At 47.4% G+C, this 19,143-nt stretch overlaps 1 protein-coding gene across 4 annotated transcripts in view; it reads right to left on the reverse strand.

Annotated features, from left to right (window-relative positions):
* Positions 1-361: 361 nt before the first annotated feature.
* Positions 362-19,143, reverse strand: part of PLEKHM1 (pleckstrin homology and RUN domain containing M1) — a 47,582-nt gene continuing 28,800 nt past the window's right edge. For 2 of the 4 annotated variants that reach the window (XM_032784034.2, XM_075059645.1), the window contains 7 exons: positions 17,760-18,000; positions 16,269-17,183; positions 12,922-13,067; positions 11,889-12,082; positions 8,591-8,654; positions 5,289-5,446; positions 362-1,127 (listed from right to left, as the gene is read on the reverse strand). In XM_032784034.2, coding sequence (XP_032639925.1) covers positions 998-1,127; positions 5,289-5,446; positions 8,591-8,654; positions 11,889-12,082; positions 12,922-13,067; positions 16,269-17,183; positions 17,760-18,000 — 1,848 coding nt within the window. In that variant the 3' untranslated portion in view covers positions 362-997. Of the gene's footprint in view, positions 1,128-5,288; positions 5,447-8,590; positions 8,655-11,888; positions 12,083-12,921; positions 13,068-16,268; positions 17,184-17,759; positions 18,001-19,143 lie in introns of those variants that run through there. The other 2 variants (XM_032784035.2, XM_075059646.1) reach the window with 2 other exon arrangements.

A 19,143-nucleotide genomic window follows, 5' to 3' on the forward strand; every position in this document is an offset into this window, starting at 1 on the left:
TATTCCTTGTTTGATAAACTTTAATAATCACCATATCAGAGTGAAAGGAAAATAAAATCTAGTAGCAGCCTCATTATTGGCCAAGAAATAAAAAGTAGGATCTGGGTTTTTTGTTTTGCTATTTAAAAGGCTCTTTCCTTGGTGGATGCTAGAGGCGGAAGAGCCCACAGTTTCTCTGCAGAAAAGAAGAATGGTCTTTCCCCTCACAGGGGGACGTCTGGACATCTCATCTTACACAGTATACCCCAGCCATTTGGCACATGGCACGAAAACAGCAGGACCAAGCAGCTGCTGTGGACAAAGTGCTAAAGGCACAAGAGCTTCATGTCAGCTTCAGGTTTTGTTTTTGTTTTTCTTGAAAAGTTCCCCTGCAGTTTGGCTGCAGGTAGCTGCTATGCTTATTTCCCAAGCAGGTGAGATGCAGTTCCTGTGCAAAGTCATGTATGAAAAATTCTGGCTTTCAGTATTGCGAATATCCTAAAAAACTAGACCTTTAACATACTTCTATTACAGGCACGCCGCTGCAAACCTTGTGGTTTACACACAGGAAATCTATCAGATTTCCATCCCAAGTAGTATCTCCTCTAAGATGCGAACCCGTGGAGCTCAGTAAATGGAACACACTTCTTTTGCAGGGAAGGACATTCAGCAAAAAATAAGCAGCACCAGATTAGTGTGAATAGAAGCACCATTACTTTGTGAGTCTGATCTTTTCCAGCAGGCTTTTACTTCACTGGCTCTCTTTTCAGCATTCACAGGAGCAGTAGCCTCTGCTTGTACATGAGGAGCTGCACCTGTCCTAGGCATCCTCACAGCAGTGTATGGTTTAGGCTACTCCTACCCTGGTGAACATCTGCACACAGGAGCTGCTCCAACCAGTGATAGGAATGTATCTTCTAGGACTGAATGGCACTTGGTGTACGCTCCCTTTTCCCTTCCTCTGCAGTGTCCAGATGAGCAAAGCCCTGTGTAGAGTCCATCTGTGAGAAGCTGCTCACTACATATTTGGTTCCACGAGGATGTCTGCTTGCAATTGTTGCTGGTATTTCTGCCGGCGTTCGCAGCGGGGGCAAGATTTCATGCTGTCTTGACAGCACTTGTGGAAGACAGTTTTGCAATCTCTGCATCTACAAGAAAAGCAAAAGCAGAATCATCGCTTCAGCAACACATAAATCAGGGCGGAGAATACAGATTCCCCACATCGCGAGAATGTAACTCGAGAGTTTATTTCTGTTTCTTCAGATTCAACATAACTACCACCTCATACAAACGGTCTGACAATGATTCGACTTATCAATCACCAGCCAGCAGCATAAATATTAACATACAAATAAACTAACTCTGCCAGACAGCAGCAAAAATCAGTCAAAGAAATGGAGATAATTTACCTCCATCAACCATCAGTTGGAAAAGCCAGAGGAGAGCCTCGCGCCTCCATATCAGTTCGGTGTCAGCTGACTGCAGTCAGCCGTTGGAACATTATTTACTGTGTCCACATAAAAGAACATTAGGGGAAACACTACGAAAGAAGAGGGTTTTGCATGCACATAAATGTTAGAGCAGAAAAAAGCTCTTACGAAGTGGAAAATAAAATGAAAATATTGAAGGTTGAATTGCTAAGATCTTGGGGGGGTGGGTTATGGGCGATTTTAACTAGCTAATGATGTTGCTGTGTGATGAGGAAAGGTTCATTTTTAAATGCAAGTCAGCACAGGCAAAGGGCACCCAGCAATTTCAGAATGACTGTAAGAACGAAGACATTGCCTCTATTCTCTGCGTCAAGGGCCCAGCCATGACCTCCCCCAACATTCTTCCCACTCTATCTTGGGACTGGACTGTGCTCATATCTGACAGAGCAGGAAGTGCTGCCAGACAGCTAGAGCAGACATTGCTCCAGAGGAGACACTAAAAGCGATTGCAGGCACCCTCGAGATGGGCAGAAGGGGATGCCTTGGGAAGGAAAAGCCTTCTGATTTCTGTGACTGAGCAGAAAACACCAACTAGGTTTTGATTTTGCTAAGCTGCGGGGATGGCGGAAGCCAGATTAGCTAGGCGGTGATCATGGAAGACTCACTGCATAGGCATGAACATTCCTGGGAGGCATCCCTATTCTGAGGCAGAGCCTGCAATGAACATGGAATGTAAAGAGCAGCAAATTACACATTGCGACAAGCTATTCAAAACAGGCTCTGTAGTAAAGTCTGGTTAACTGGTTATTTTGGGCAGAGTGAGGGCAAGTTCAGGGACTGCCAGTGATACAAGAAGTACTATAGTTCTTGTTTTAGCTTTGGTCCCCCTATCTAATCCACTTACACGTCCAAATCACGCTTGCTGAAAGGGCAAACTCAGGCAACCCAAGCTAGATTTAAATGACACTAATTATGGTGAAATGCAAATGTCTCACACAACAGATATCACACTTGAGACAAGTACTTTGATGCTGTAAATCTGAGGCTGCTCTGTATACAACAGACACATGACGCAAGTTCCACACACCAAAGAAACAACAGGCGGCCCAGGTGTTGAGAGCAGAGGGAAAATCCAAAGGAAGTGGAGAAAAACAGCGTTTGCATTGATGTTAACGAAGTGGGGAAGCCACAAAAACACAGCACAGTTCTTGTCTGAAAGAGCTAGGGCAAAATTCTGCTCTGTGTCATGCTGGGGTACATCCAGAGTAATTCCACTGGCTTCTGTGGATTCGCATCTGTGTAACTCACAAGAGCTGGACCTTTAAGTATAATCCAGTGGATTGTGGAGGACGAAAACTCCCCGATACAGCAGGCACCTGCTGAGAAGCTGCAAGAGTGCTGTGCAGTTTTGTAGCCCCACAGCCCATTGCCCGCAGCGCAGACTTAGACTGTTGGCGTGGCCAGTGTGCCACTTTTTGACCCTACCCTGCTCATGGGGTCCCAGAGCCTGGGCTCCAGACCAAGCCCGAACATCCACACAGCCCTACGGCCTGAGCCCCACGAGCCCAAGTCAGCTGGCATGGGCCAGCCGTGGGTGTTTAATTGCAGTGTAGAAATAACCAGTGGGGCTGGACTGTTTGTGAATGAGTTGTTGCCAAAAGGAAATGACTGCACCCTCCATCTGCCAGGAGAACGGCTTCAGGAAATGTCTGCCGCTCGTGAAAATGACAATGTTGTTCACACATTGTTAGGAGGCATTTTAGACATATCCTGCTGTGAGTCATACACAACACGATCCCGGCAGCCAGCTGTTACACATGGCAAAGAACAACAGCAGCCTGCTTCAATGGGATGAGGTTAACAGGATGTGCCACTCTGACCCCAGGGCTGGCTGGGTGGCGCACCTCCTCTTGGACGCCTGGGACCAACATGTTCTGGTTGTGGGTCTGGCTTAGTCAGAAGATATGGGGAAAAAAGTCAGCTGGGGCTCTTATGTTAGATACTGAATGTGGAGCAGTCCCTGCCCTAGGCTGAGGGGGCACAAATCACAAGCCATTCTGCTAGGCACATCCAGACTGGAAATACTCCTTAGTCTTGATGTGTTAGGCCCACATGGTCCCACAAATCTCTTGCAGAACTTCCGGGCTGGCTACTAAGCTCAGTTTAGTAATACAGGACTTGCCAGAGCGTATCAATGGCTGGGCTAGCATCCCATCTCCAAATGCTGCCCCAGCTGCTTAGGAGGAAGGCACAAGAAATCTTGCACTGGACAACTACAGAATAACTTGCCAGTGGGGGAAGACCTCTCCCCCTGGTCCTGGGCAGTTAGGGGTTGGATCAGGCCTTGCAGCAGGGTAGGTATACTTTAAAAAACATGAAATGCTAGCTAGCAGAGCTGCAGACATGCGCTGTTAATGTAAGTGTATCCTTTTCCGAAACCTGCACAGGTGTTAGGCCTTGATGATATCCAGTGGCACTGAGTCCCACAGGTTAATTAAGCATAGTGTAAACAAATGCTTCCTTTTAACCATTTTACCTTTCGTTTTCACTGACAGTCTCTTATTCCTGGGTTGTAGGAAAGGGTAAACAGGAGCGTGCTGTCTCCCGTCTTGGCTCCAGTCAGGATTTTGTCTCCTTAGTCATCTCTGCTCTCAACAGTTTTGCTCTCTCTTCATAGGGAAGCACTTCAGACCGCTCACTATTTTCTTTGTCCATTTACTAGAGCACCAGTCTTTTCACGCTCACCATCTGGAAATCTCTCTGGGCCTCGAATCCCCCGCCTCTGAGCTCCTATTCCTGCTATAGCTGGTTCTAACAGGTGATCGGAACTGAACACGGTGTCCCTGGCGAGGGCGGCCCACCAATTTATAAAAAGACATTCCAATCTTTGCAGTATTATTTTTGAGCCCATTTGTAACCTTCAGAAGTGCATCAATAGAATAACTCATGCTTAAAATTAAGCATGTGCTTAAGTGGATCAGGGCCAGAGCCCTGCAGGGCACTTTGCAGGACTGAACCCCCTGTCTGGGAATTTAGGGCATTGACTCCTTTATAGCTCCCTGTGCACCCTGGAGCCAATAGGAGCCGCTGGGTTGCTCAGCACTTTTGAGAGCCAGGCCAGTTGCTTAGGAGCATAGGTGTGGCCTCAGGAGCCCAAAACTAGGCCTGTGTTCTCAGCACAGACAGCTGTCTAGTCACCATCTTCTTTCCCAGGAGAGGACAGGATGGCCCAGTACTTTGGGCACTACCCTAGGACATAGGCAACTTGCGTTCATGTCCCTGCTCCGCCCAGCCTCCCTGTGTGACCTTGGGTGGGTCCCTTTGGGCTTGTCTACACTTGAAAGGGTACAGGGGCAGCGCTGCAGTGTAAACATGACCTGTGCCGACAGGAATGGTTTTCCCACCGGCGTAGTTACTCCACGACCCCGAAAGGCAGTAGCTAGGTCAATGAAAGAATTAGTCCGTTGGCCTAACGCTGTCTACACCTGGGGTTAGGTCGGTTTAACTATGCTGCTGAGGTGTGGATTTTTCACACCCCTGAGTGAGGTAGCTCTGTTGACTTAATTTTTTAGCATAGCCCAGGGCTCAGTCTCAGTTCCCCACCTGTAAAATACAGATAATAGCCCTGCCCTGCCTCCCAGGAGTACATGCATTAAAGATTCTGAAGCACTCGAATACTACAGTTCTGGGGATCAGAAAAGTACCTAAGACAGACAGACAGGCTACATCAAAACATGCTTCCCATCAAATCTCTGAACAGCTCGATTCTACAGCCTTCCCTTGCAGGAGGAAGAGTTGACAAAGCCAGTCAAGAGTTTCCTGGGCCTTCCACACTAAACGTCCCATGACAAGAAGTTACAATGGAAAAGCTTCACTCACCGGGTGGTTGTGTCGAACTCAAAGGGGAAAATGATGCTGCTGTGGTTACAAATCTGACAGATAAAGCCCCGCTGGGTACAGAGGTCACAGTTATAGACATGGTGGGAAGCAAACTGGATCAGAGATTGCAGGTACACTTCAAATATGCCATCAGCTATCTGCAGAACAGAGAAAACTTCACATAACATTGGGGAAATTTGTCTGTGTGGGTTCTTGCTGTGCAGCTTCTTTGTGCAACCACGAGCTACTGTGTCGCACACACTGGTGGATAGTGTTGTTTCAAAATATGGCCGCAGTCAGAAAGTGACTAATACTGTGACTGCGTCCAGCCATACCAGGTCTGGGGGACTCCAGAGCACTTCTGCTCAATTTGCAAGTGAAAAGGTGTTTTACTGACTGCTAGGCCTACAAATTCTGCTAGGAGCAGTCAAACTAAGGCTTTATCTACACTAGCACTTTTGTCCGCAAAACTGGTGCTGGCCAGGGGTGTGAAAACGACCCCCTAACTGTAATAAGTTTCACGGACGAAGGTGCTGGTGTGGACAGCACTGTGTCAGCAGGAGATACGGCTAATGTTGCTTGTTGGGTGTGGTTTAATTATGCCGGCAGGAGAGTTCTCTCCTGCTGGCAACGCAGCTACACAGGAGTTCTTACAGTGGCACAACAGTAGCAATACAAGCATGCCGCTGTCAGGTCCACACTGCAGACATAGCCTGAGTTTTCTCTGATGTGCATCTCTCCTTTTCCCAAGACTGCTCTGGTCTGTGGATGTGTATAGATCCGTTCTATCACCTCTCCCGTTCCACGCATATGTGAGGCTGCTGAGGAAGACTGTGATGCAGGCTGCATACAACTGATATGTGGGTTCCAAAACACCTTTTCGTTGTACTCCGATGGTGCAGAGTCTTTACTCTCCTGTGGGGAATGCAATCCTGTGCAGAGGGACTATATGCCAGCTACGTCCCACTTCAGCTGGGAGTCAAGGTAGAAGTGGGATTTAACTGCTGCAGAGCTGTGTGCTGGCTGAACTGCACCCCCAGCACCTTGCTGGGATAAGGACTTGGATTTGGGCAACCTCAGTGGAGAATAGACAGAGGTGGCACTGGTGGGCAGAGAGCCATCTGGTGGGTACGGGCAGTGATGGCATTTGGCCTAGTGAACAAGGCACTTTCCCTCTGCCCAAGAAGTTACAGTTAAGGGTAGTTTTGGACCTCTGATTTCTTCTCTGGCGTCCGGTGACGTCAGCGGCCAAGAACATTTGTGCCTGGGAAGGTGACTATCCATTTCTCTGCTGATAGGCAGGTCACCAGAGGAGATTCTGGCTGTGCTCTCTGAGGAGCTAGTCTTGAGAGAGTCACAGGCATAACTATCCCAAAGACTGTACTTTCTCTTTTTAAAGGAGAACAAGAGTACTTGTGGCACCTTACAGACTAACAAATTTAACAACGTACTCTTGTTCTTTTTGCGGATACAGACTAACACAGCTGCGACTCTGAAACCTGTCTCTTTTTTGGCTCTGGATGCAATTCCAGCTGCTGATGTAGAACAATACAGATTTATCTAGTTTGGTTCCTGACTACCAAACAGACTCCCTCGCTCACAGTCTGTCCCATCATCTAGGTGCTTTTGCTACAGTCCCAAGATTTGACCATAGGAATAATGGAGGTTGAATCCCAGCATCTGTTGGGATTCAGTGCACAGCAAAGGGCCAGTTTTGAAATGAGAAAATCCGGCTGGTGACTTAGCCCCAGAGGCTGTAGCAGGGCCTCTCACATTCACATAGACACCTACCATCACTGAGTGCAGTTTTGGTGGAAGAAACATGTTATGGTTTGAGTCCTGTGCACCTTAGAGACACCCCATCCCTCCTTGCGTTTTGCCCATGAACTCCCCAGATATGGTCAAGCTGGGGCTGCAGCCAGGGCATTCCAAATGGAGGGTCCCAAACTCTGGAACTTTCTCCTCATGCTTTGGGCGACAGACCCAGTGTCTGTTGCCTGTCAGGGCATGCCCTGAAGCCTATCCATCCTTTATTTGTATGGGAGGGGTGGGAGAAGTGCCGGGTTTGGACTGAAGTTGGGTGTATGTGGTGGGGTATCTGCCCACACTGGCTTGGAAGCGGGTAGGTGGCTAGGCAGGCCAATTACCTCCTCTGGGTGCACCTGGAGGAGGAGCCAGGGAGTTGGCTCAGCTGTGCAGAACAGGCAGAGCCAGCATATAGCCATGAAACTGGCTGCAGGCAGGAGGCTGCAGGAAGGCAGGTTGCACTCACTCTCTGAGTGGAGGGAGTCGATAACCTGGTATATCTAGAGAGGGGGAAGTCAGTAGAGTAGGAAGAAGCCCAGGGAAACAGCAGTGAGGACTAAGGAAATATAGGCCATGGCTCCTTGTTCTAGGGTCCCTTGGCTGGAATCTAGTGTAGAGGGCGGGCCTGGGTTGCCCTACCAGCCACTGGATAGTGGCACAGGCGCTGGAGACGCCACCCTGACAGCAGGGTCTGGAAGGCCTCTGCATTCTTTGGAAGGGGGGGATTTTTGTGACCAGGCTGGAGGGCCAAGCCATGAAGAGGAAGCTGCAGGTCCAGCAGTGAGTGGAGTAGCAGGATGAGACAAGATATGGGAAGACACCAGCAGAGGGAGCGCACATGCTGGTGGAACTAATCTCCAGGATGGCCAGCAGGAGGCACCGCAAGCAGTGAGTGAACCCTGTGACTGTGTAATTTATACGTTAACCCTGGATCAGTATTACATGCAACTAGAGCTCAGGTTAGGTGCATATTAATAAGGCTGTGGGCCTATCACAGAAGTCATCAATTTGGTGACTTTCCAGGATCTCCCTGACTTCTGCAGCGGCCAGTGCGGCTGACCCCAGGGCTGTCTGAGCAGCTGAGGTGGACAGCTGCATTGGCCACTGCTTGGGCGGCCGGCCCCGGAGCAGCAGTAGAAAGGCCCCGAGCTGCACCCCCACCCCCCAGCAGCAGCAGCACCCCACAGAGCACCTACGTTTTAGTCAAGGGTATTTATATAGTACAGAATTGCCTGTGACTTGTCCATGACTTTTACTAAAAATTGGCATGACTAAATCGTAGCCTTACATATTATTCACAGAACTGAACACCATATGCCTGTACCCTATAGACAGGCACAGATTCACATAGTGAGAGAGATGCTCTGAGCAAAGGAATTAAAGGTACAAAGTGAGTTGTTTGATCCTTTATAAGTAGCAAAAAGTGTCAGTTTCAGCATCCTTTCCATGCAGAGAAACCAAAACATTTTCATCGGTGACACAGTAAAAGCTCTTACCTGTCTCAGATCAGTTACACTGTATTTATGGGGTGATTCCAATAGATAGTCCCGATGATCAAGTCTTCAAACAAACAAAACAAAAAACATCAGACACATTTCACCAGGGCTGTAACAGGCTTCGAGGTGGATACGAAACAGATGACATAGACTCTGAAGAAAACTACTGCAAATCTGACTTTGCTATTATTGATCACAGATTTTGTTCCCATTACCTCTACATTAACAATGGTCCGAGAGATGGTCAGAGAGTATATTTATTATATTTTACCCAGCTGTTTCCTCTCAAGCTAGGAGATTGCCTTGGTTCAAGATGGTATTTTCTTATCATGACTTCTTTCCCCACATTTCTTAACACGCAGGCCCAGAACTGATGCAGAACAACTCCTAACAGCAGATGGAAACAGTGAAAATCACAAAGCCCTTCCAGCGCCACTCTACCACAGAGCAAGCTGGCTGAGACAGCTCTGCTCAAAACTTGCTGAGTCACAAGAACAAAAGCTACAAGAACTTCCCATTAAATTCCAAAGGAGAAGTCAGAGGAAAACAGTCCCATGGACCTCATTGGGTTAGTGGGAGTTGGAAAAAGCAAGTTAATCAGTGAGAAATGACCATTCTCTGACATCCAACGGCCTGGGACCTCCTGACCTGCCATAGCTGTGATCAGAAGAGGCCTTGCTCTTGATGCCCCTCGGCAGAACTGGGAGGAGGGCTATTGGCAGATCACTCAGTGAGGGTCCCTTTCCTCTGGGGTGGTCTGCTCCCTGTGGGTCACCATGGCTTCTGTTTATTGTCCTTTGAGATCACTGGAAAGCCCATCTCTTTGGGCAGGTACTGGCAAAGGCTTGAGGATGCTGAGGGAGTGTTGCCAGTCACAAGCATCCAAAAGTCATAGTTCAGGCTGCTTAAAATCATCAGCTTGGTTTAAAAATCAGAAGATTTAAAAAAAATAATTTGGGATCTTTTTAATTCGTCTTTTAGCTCGAGTGTTTCAGGGTCATGTTTTCCAGCTTTTTTCCTCTGCCAGGTGGGCTAGAAACTTTAAACAATAAATTTGAGATACTCATGTAATCACAGGACTCCAAGAGCCGGAGCTTTAAGGAAAATGCCAACTCTGATGAGATGTGATCAGATTACCAGAGGTGACAAACACCAAGGGTGGGCCTGCTGTCTAGTGGGGAAGTGCACAGAGGGCTGCTAAGTTGCACTTGTCACAGGACTGGGGAACAGATGGGGTGTGTAGAGGGGAGGAGACAGAAGGTGCCACTCTGTTTCATTTTTACTTTGCACATCCTGCCAAGTAGTTCCAGCTGTTCTCTGATTCTACAGATTCGACTCATCCTCGCCATGTGAGCATACAGGCTTTTGTTCACTGTAGTGAGGCGGATGGGCCTCCCTCTCCCAAGGTGAATGAGGGAGCCTTACACGCCCCTGGGAGGGCGGAGCCTAAACCTCCCCGTCCCCCTAGCTGGAAGGAGAGGGGCAGGGCTGGAAGTATAAAAGACCAGACCCGCAGCCCATTCGGGGGGAAAATTGCGGAGGGTAAGGATGTCCCACTGGTTCTGCAGCAGCTCAAGGCCGATCCCCCACTTAGCCCGGTCCATGCCCCAGACGCGGACGATGACTGGCCTGGAGTGCCCGCTGCTGTTTACCCAGGGGAATCAGACGATGCCTGGACGCCGGAGGTATCCACCCCAGGGGAGGCAGGAAGTGACCCAGGGGCAGCTGCCGTAGGGCTGGCTGCAAAGCCCATAACACCAGCATCGGCGTGTTGTGGCTGAATCCCCGCCAACCGCAGGGCAGCTGACTCTGCCCCTGCCAGGGTCCTGGGCTGGGACACAGTGGAGTAGGGAGGGCCTGTGGGATGGCTGGTTGCCCGTTGCTCTGCAAGGGGCTCTCTGAACAAAAGTGGCCTCAGCCCCCTCTAAGACTGTTTGTTTGCGGGCTGCCTGAGCCCTGAAGGCCCAGCCCAGCCTACCTGTAAGACTGTTCGTTTGCTGGCTGCTGGAGCCCCGGCAGGCCCGGCACTCAGGGAACCAGAGACAGGCTATCACGGCCCTCTAGGGACCTCCCTCCCGCCGAGGTGAGGGAGGGAGCCTTACATTCACCCATTTCAGACCTAGGCCTTGGCTACACTGGCGCTTTACAGCGCTGCAACTTTCTCGCTCAGGGGTTTGAAAAAACACCCCCCTGAGCACAGCAAGTTACAGCGCTGTAAAGCGCAGTGTAAACTGTGCCCCAGCGCTGAGAGCACGGCTCCCAGCGCTGCAAGCTAATCCCCACGGGAGGTGGAGTACCTGCAGTGCTGGGAGAGCTCTCTTCCAGTGCTGGCGCCGCGACCACACTCACACTTCAAAGTGCTGCTGCGGGAGCACTCCCGCGGCAGCGCTTTGGAGTTTCGAGTGTAGCCAAGCCCTGAGTAACGCTTGATTGCAGATTTGATTCAGGAATTTTTTTAATGTATGCACAAGGGTGCCATGAGCTTTAGATGGGAGCTGAGTTTGCATATCACATATGCCCTATATGGCAAGCCCCAGTAGCACCTGCACCAGCAGGACCCATCTCCAGGACAGCCAGAGGGTGGGTACTAAGAAAGCAAAAGGTGGCAGAGAACAATGCACAAGATCCTATCTAATGAAGGCAGGAGCACAGGGTAAGCCAAGGTGTTAAAGGTATGTATGGACCTGCAGCTTTCTGTCTTATTCAGTTCGAGAAGGGAGGTGATTTCTGACCCAAAGCTTTGATGAAATGGGCCTGGCTGGAAGGCAGAGTCTGGCTAGCAGGACATTGGCTAGCACTTATCCGGCACTTCATGCTTTCCAAGGACTATAAAGGCATTAGCAAATCCTCCCCAACTCCCATGATGTGGGTAAATATCATCTCCATTTTATAAGGGAGTAAGGGAAAGGATGAGTTACTTTCTGAAATCACACAGGCAGGCAGGTGGTAGAGTCAGGATTGAAACCCAGCAGTTTCTAGCTCCCATGAGTTCATTTAATTCAGTCTCCTCCAGAGAGTTACTGAGCTCCAGAACTAGACAGACCCTCTCCTTGGACCCAGGGCTGGATCACTTGGTGCTATGGACTAGCTAGCACCTCATGTCCTTTGCAGATCAACTTGAAGATTTGCACTGAAGGTGTTGCCTCTCCCAGTTTGGGGAAAAGGACAGAAGAGAGAGAGGGAGAGAGAGAGAGATGAATCAAGCAAAGGTTGGGAGGAAGGCAAATTGGGGTTCAGGATTGATCACTGCCTTGCCGTAAAGTTAGGATGCCTGGGGATTCTTAGAGAAGGGCCTCACCGTTTGCTAAGCTCTTTCAGGGCCCCACTGCGACACATTGTAAGGTAATCGCCAAGTAGTTTCAGCCGTTCTCTGCTTCTACAGATAAGACTCATCCTCTCCACGTGAGCATACAGGCTTTCGTTCACCAATTTCAGATTAATTAAAGGTTGATTGCGGATTTGATTCAGAAATTTTAAAGCTTGTCGACAAACCTAAAATATAGAAAAAACAAGCATTGATAGGGGCCGAAGTTAAAGCACTCTGAAATTTATGAAAGAGGTCCCAGTTACTCCAATCGGTGTTGGATCACTGCCTATCTGCAAAGGAAGTTTAAAAGGAAAACACAGAGGAGGAAGAAACAGTCACTGACTGGGCACCAAAAGTGCTGATTCATAGATTTTAAGGCCAGAAGGGTAAGATGGTTGCACCTTCCACATAACACAGGCCAGAGAATTTCATCATGACTCAAGTACATCTTCCGGAAAGTCATCCAGTCTTGATCTGAAGACTCCAAAAGATGGAGAATCCACCACTCCTGTAGCAACTTGTTCCAAAGGTTAATCACCCTCCCTTTAAAAAATGTCTCTTATTTCTAATTTGAATTGGTTTGGCTTGAATTTCCTGCCACTGGTTCCTGTGCTGCCTTTCCCTACCACACTGAAGAGCCTTTCAGTGCTTGGCATTTTCTCCCTGTGAAGATACTTTAAACAGTGTAATAAATTCACCTCCTGATCTTTTTGAAAATGAAACAGACGGAACTCCCCCAGTGTTGCAGTGTCAGGCATTTTGTCCAGCCCTCAAATTATTTTTGTGGTTCTTTTCTGCCCCCTCTTCAATTTTTCAACATCCTTTTCCAAGCATGGATGCCACAACTGCACCCAATATTCGAGTACTGGTGTCATGAATGCCATACACCAGGGTAAAAGTCACCTTTTGCTTCTACTCACTGCTGCCCCATTTTTACCCCCTAGGATTATATCAGCCTTTCCGCTGAGCAGGGGGGATCGTTAAAGAATTAGGTATCCCCTGCCTGGCCCATCCATAGACTTACCACTCTTTTAGTCAAGTCCCAGTTGTGGATAAGGCGCGATGGAATCACAGACTCGTCGTCCTGATGGCAGCTGTCACAGTAATAGAGGCCAGAGAATGCACAAAGCTTGGGTTTCACAAAACTGAGTCCGATCTGTCTGGAACAACCTTAAAAGAGGAGAGATTGAACAGTGAGAGAGTAACAAACACTCCCCAACTCTCCCCCTTCACTTCTGAAGATGGGTCCAAACAGCACAGCCCTTGGGAAGTTTGGCTATGTATGGAACCACATTGCAGAGCACATCTCTAATTACTACAGGGCAGCACAGTGGTTCAGGGCTAAAGAAAGGTCCAGAGAAAATGCGATGATGAAACCAGAAAAAGTAACAAATCAGAGGAAGGGAGGGAGGAAGGGAGATTTAAAGAGGGAGCATCCAGAAATAGTGACAATTGATCTGCTAAAGGAAGAAGAGTGTACTTCCCAGTGGATTAGATTTTTTTCTGCTCTATAGTGGGGCAGTGCGAACAATAGGTAATGTGTATCCTCTCCAGATGATGGAGATAGGAAATCAAAGTTCTATGTTGTTTTCCCCAAAGTTTTCCTGCTGACCAAAGCAGTTACGGAAAAAAAAAATGTGGCAACTAAAATAAATAAAATCAAATAGTGAGCAGCAAGACAATAAGGAAAATGACTGACTGCAACTACTGAGGCATGCATACTATTGTAGTGAGACGACTTCTTGGAAAGAGAAGGATGGGGCAGAGTCTCAAGCTATGTCTACAGAGACCTCTCCTGCTGACAAAATAACACCAGCCCCAATGAGGTGCGGTGGCTTTGTCAGTGGGAGAGCATCTCCTGCCAGCAAAGTGCTGCCCACGGCACTTTTTGTCGGTAAAATTTTTGTCAGACAGGGGTGTGTTTTTTCACATCCTTGGCCAACAAAAGTTTTACTGATGAAAGTGCAGTGTGCACATTGGCTTAGTCTGGCATGACCAGCTAGGGACAAAGAAAAATCTGCTTAGCAAGAAAGCTGTTCTCTGGGAAACCGTGGGGGAAAGCAGACAGGCCATGGGCTCCCAGGGATCTGTCTACTTGAGGTGTGGGCCCCCAATTCTTACTGGTTGCCTTTGCAGCCAGCTCCTCAGCAAGCAGGGAATGGTGTGGGAGAGAGTGGCCCAGCAGCCAGGTGTCTCCAGTGTCAACTCTTCTCCCTCCTGCACCTTCTTGACACAGGCCTAAGAAGCAATCTAACAGGAGTGCCCTGGCATTGTCGTCACTAGAATCAAAAGGAGGCTGACATATTAAATGGAATCCATTCAATTTGTAGCCAACCAAGAAGCTGCCTGTCGCTGGGCTTGAACGTTCTGATGGAGAATGAACTAGATCAGGTGAGAGTGAAAAAGTATTAAACTAAAGGTGGCAACATTTGTATTTGGTAACATTTGGTGTTTTACTGCCTCCCTGAACTGTGGTTCTACTCTGAAAAGTGACTATGCTGCTAACAGATCTGTTCCTTGGCTGTATCTGAATACAATCTGACTGTGGCTCACTCCTCTTAGCCCTGCAGAGCCAACACAGCAACAGGGACCAGAATCTTTCCTTGCTGATGCAACGGCTGCGATGGAGAATCCACCACGACATTTGATAAGTTGTTCCAATAGATAATTACTCTCACTGTTAAAAATGTAAACGAATGAGCAGTACTTGTGGCACCTTAGAGACTAAGGAATGTATTTGAGCATAAGCTTTCGTGGGCTAAAACCCACTTCATCGGATGCATGCGGTGGAAAGATAGGAAGATACATATACACAGAGAACATGAAAAAATGGGTGTTGTCTTACCAACTGTAATGAGAGTAATCAATTAAGATGGGCTATTATCAGCAGGAGAAAAAAAACTTTTGTAGTGATAATCATGATAGCCCACCTACACTGATTACTCTCATTATAATTAGTATGGCAACACCCATTTTTCATGTTCGCTGTGTATATCTAGCTTCCTACTCTATTTTCCACTCTATGCATCTGATGAAGCAGGTTTTAGCCCACGAAAGCTTATGCTCAAATACATTTGTTAGTGTCTAAGGTGCCACAAGGACTCCTCGTTCTTTTTGCAGATACAGACTAACACGGCCACCACCCTGAAAGCTGTTAAAAGTGTGTGACTTATTTCCATAGATGTGACCAGCTAGTAAAGCTGACACACAGTCTTCTCTGAGGCTAGATAAAAAAAAAATAGTCCAGGCTCAGCCAGGGATGTAGAAACATTTAGAAGGAGCCAATGGAAACCAAATAAACTGGATTCTTGGACCTAGCTTTCCCCGTGGGTTCATTTTGGTGAGACCTTGGGTAACTATTTCTTCTTGCTAGTCACATCCCACGTAAGTGGCTGTGTGTGTCAAAGCGGAACAACTCACCCTCGCTAGGGTCAGTGAACATGGGAGCAGAACCTGACTGAGCAGGCTGCTGTGTACAGCTCTCAGCAGGCGGAGAGAAGAGTGTATTGCAAGAAGAGCAAGAGCCTTGGACTGTATGCGCAGAGTCTAATGCTACAGATGGCTGGGAGCCAGAGTGCCTCTCTAGACTCCTATCCTTCTCTTCCAGCCTGTGGTAGTACAGATGGGCTACAAGCTGCTCCCAAGAGAGCACAAGTGGCATACAGCAAAGTGAAGCCCGGATGGAAAAATCTAGATTCTCAATCAGGCCAGTTTTAAGGATTGTAAAATGACTGAAGACAGATGAAAGCAAAGCTCAGACAGAGGCTGTTCCGCCTGACAGAGACAGGAAGTTGGGCTGGCACTGCAAAACACTCAGTCTGCGGCTTCCATCTAGCAAAAGCAGAATATCTGTTATTAGGACAGAAGGAAATGAAGTTTCAGAAATGAATAACCACACCCAGGATAGTAAGAGACTGAGTGGGAAAGATAAAACGGGAGTTAAAAGAAAGTGCTGAAAAACACATAGGGCCCAGGAAACGTTATAGGAGTGACAGAGAATTCTGAAGGGGATTTTTCAAGTTTAATCAACTTACCATATTAAAGAAAGAGCAAATTAAGCTTTATGCAGAAATCAATTATTGTTATCCTATTAAATCAAAATGACCTCGTATATTAGTAGGTATTTGTTTGTGGTTAAATGAACATTTTACATAAGAAGATTATCGCATCTGTAATATAAAGCTGTTAAAGTTAAATTATTTGTCACTGGAACATTGATCCTTTAGAACATGCACTTATTCCTCAAGATTTGCCCAAGTTTATCCCACAGGTCATAGCCATAACTTTCAGCTGTGATGCCCATTAACACAGTCCTGGCCTCTCCAGCAGAGGCTGAAGTAAGTGAGCAAATCAAAGCCGCCATGTACCTACCTGCACATATGAAACTCTGGGAGTCCAGTCCTTTCTCCATGGGGATGGCCACCAGATATTGTAAGAAAAAGCCATTTTCCTTTACAGTGTTTTTCAAGATTGCCTGAGAATTCCCATCCAAATTGCCACCAAGTGTCAGCGCTTCCTCTGCAGTTTCAAGATATGAGGTTAATACTCTACGAACAAGCCCACTCCATGCTGCGGCGGCATCAGCACTCTCAGCTTGCAGCTTCAAGATGGCTTTAGAGGTTATCACCTTGAAAAATGCAGGCCCACCAAGACTTGTGTCGGGAAGAATGTCTTGGATTGTCTCTATTCCATAGCTATTGCTTAATATTTTTTCATGGTTTTTTACTTTAAAGCATTTTAAAGCTTCTAACGACAAGGAAAAAATAAAAGGAGCCCAAGCTTTATCTACATCCATATAAAGAACCGATTCTTTAATGGCATCTAATTCTGGTGCAAGAGAAGACGTCCAATCATAGGCATTTCCAGCTGTGTTGTTGTAATGGAGCAAAGCAGCTGAATCACTGAGCAACACTCCAGCTGTGTGTCCTTCAAGGTCGTCTTCTGGACAGTCAAGTGTCTCCCATTCCTCCTCCTGCTGAGGCCGACACTTGTGTAGAGCCTCATGTATCCTGTCTAGCCAGTCCTCAGCTTCATCTCGGGAAGGAGCTCGTAAGCACAGTTTCTTACCAGAAAACACCAGCTCAAACCGGCCATCACTGTGAACCAGCCCCAGCGACTCGCATCGCAGCAGAGAGTAATTCTCACTGTAAATTCGCTCTTCGTGGTCCAGGAAGAGGCGGAACTCCAGTGGGGATAACTCACAGAAGAACTCTTTCCAGAGGCCCATTGTTCCCCTCTTCTCCAGACTGCCCAGCTTCAGGAGGCCTCGGAACGGATTGGAAAGACCTTTGGGAAGATAAGGCATTTCCATGAAACCGGGAAGAATATGATAGACAAAGCAGAGAAAAGCCAATAAACAATTCACACTAGCATGCAAATAAACAGCATTAAAAATATTCAAAAGACACAGCTGAATCTGTTAGATAATGGCTTGATTTTCCATTGCTGTGCACCTTGCATTGACACCAGTGCAAAACGAGTGTGTAAAAACTCCCTAATGAGAATTGTAATTGCCTGCACTTTGCACTGGTGCCAGTGACTACACATGTGAGCCATGGGGGAGAAAGGCATCCTTAGGGCTTGTCTACACTAGAGAAATTTTCTACGTATTTCCAGTCACTGAAATGTGGGCTCAGCAACACTGGGAGCCCAAACATGGCTGCCATTACGGCCCTGTTGTTATTAACAGTGTCATCTAAACCTGCTCAGAACTGGGCTGATCAGAATAATGTGGTGTAAACCACTTCTTTCACAATGAGGGCTTGACAGGTAGTTTCTAGGAAGAACAAACTGACTTCCAGCTCTCCCCAGTATATAGGTACCATTTCCCAACTGGACCATTCTTGGTTGGAATGCACATACCGATCTGCCTGCGATGAACAACATGGAAGCCCTTTTGTTCCTGGTCAGGGGATGGCTTGGGCTTCCCAGTCTTTGAAGAGGATAAGCAGGGTCCCTCCAAATCAAGTGCACTGATCAGTTCTGTGGACTGGCCTTCTCTGGCCCCCTCAAGAGAGGACCCATAAGAATCAGTTAGGCCTTTACTGCTCCCTTCTGGAGAAGGCCTGTAGAAATCATCTTCTGATATCCAGCTCCTTCTTTTCTATTTAAAAAAAGAACTGAAATATTACTGAACTTAAGCCAGAATCCTGTAAACATATCCACACTTAAATTGACACACGAGTGGAACCATTAACTGCAGTGGGACTGCTCACATGTATAAAACGAAGCAGGTACATAAATACATAAAGGGTCAAGGTTTAACTGCCTACAAAATCAAGAATATTTACCTTTTAAGGAGTTACAAATGTTTGTAAGCTGCACTAGCAGCTCTCTGTATCTAATGACTGGTCAGTTAGTCAGTCCTACCCTAGTGCATGGCCATGACAAGTTCTCTCTCCTCGGTCAATGCAGTTAACTGAACAAGATTCTTCACCAGGAGGTCAGGGTGGGAAGTTTTCAGCATCCTCCTAAACACCCCAAGGGATCCACCATTTACCCCCCCATGATCAAAGAGACCTAATTTTGGAGCTGCCATTTCCACCATCACAAAACACTTACTGAGACACCACCTACATCTGGCCATTGCAGATTCTAAATGTGCAACACTAGGCAACCTTTTCCCCCGACCCCATTCCCTTAGTGCTGTGCTGCAGAGCTCTTAGAACAGGTGCTCGATTAAGTTTGCATCCAAGCTGAGCTGCTTCTACATACTTGCTCCTCAGTTGAGCTATGTTTCTGCTCTTGTACTTTACCTTAATCATGTAAAACACTTCTAGTTAACTACAGCTGCAAGATCAAAAACTGCCCTCAGTTAAACTCATGCAGCCCAAGTGGCTTTTTGAAGCCCCAAAAAATTACCTAGATTCTAGATTCCAATGCCAAAAGGGACCACTTGATCCTCTAATCTGACCTCCTGTATAACACAGGCTGTAGAATTCCCCAACATAATTCCTGTTTAAACTAGACCAGTTCTTGTAAAAGAGAAATAAGAACAGAAGAATGGCCACACTGAGTCAGACCAATAGTCCATCTAGCCCAGTATCCTGTCTTCCGACAGCAGCCAGTGCCAGGTGCCCCAAAGGGAATGAACAGACCAGGGAATCATCAAGTGATCCGTCCCGTCACCCATGCCCAGCTCCTGGCAAACAGAGGCTAGGGACACTCTCCCTGCCCATCCTGGCTAATAGCCATTGATGGACCTGTTCTCCATAAACTTATCTAGTTCTTTTTTGAACTCTGTTAT

Source organism: Chelonoidis abingdonii, chromosome 21 (assembly GCF_003597395.2).
Source record: "Chelonoidis abingdonii isolate Lonesome George chromosome 21, CheloAbing_2.0, whole genome shotgun sequence".
In the NCBI taxonomy this organism is placed as follows: domain Eukaryota; kingdom Metazoa; phylum Chordata; order Testudines; family Testudinidae; genus Chelonoidis; species Chelonoidis abingdonii.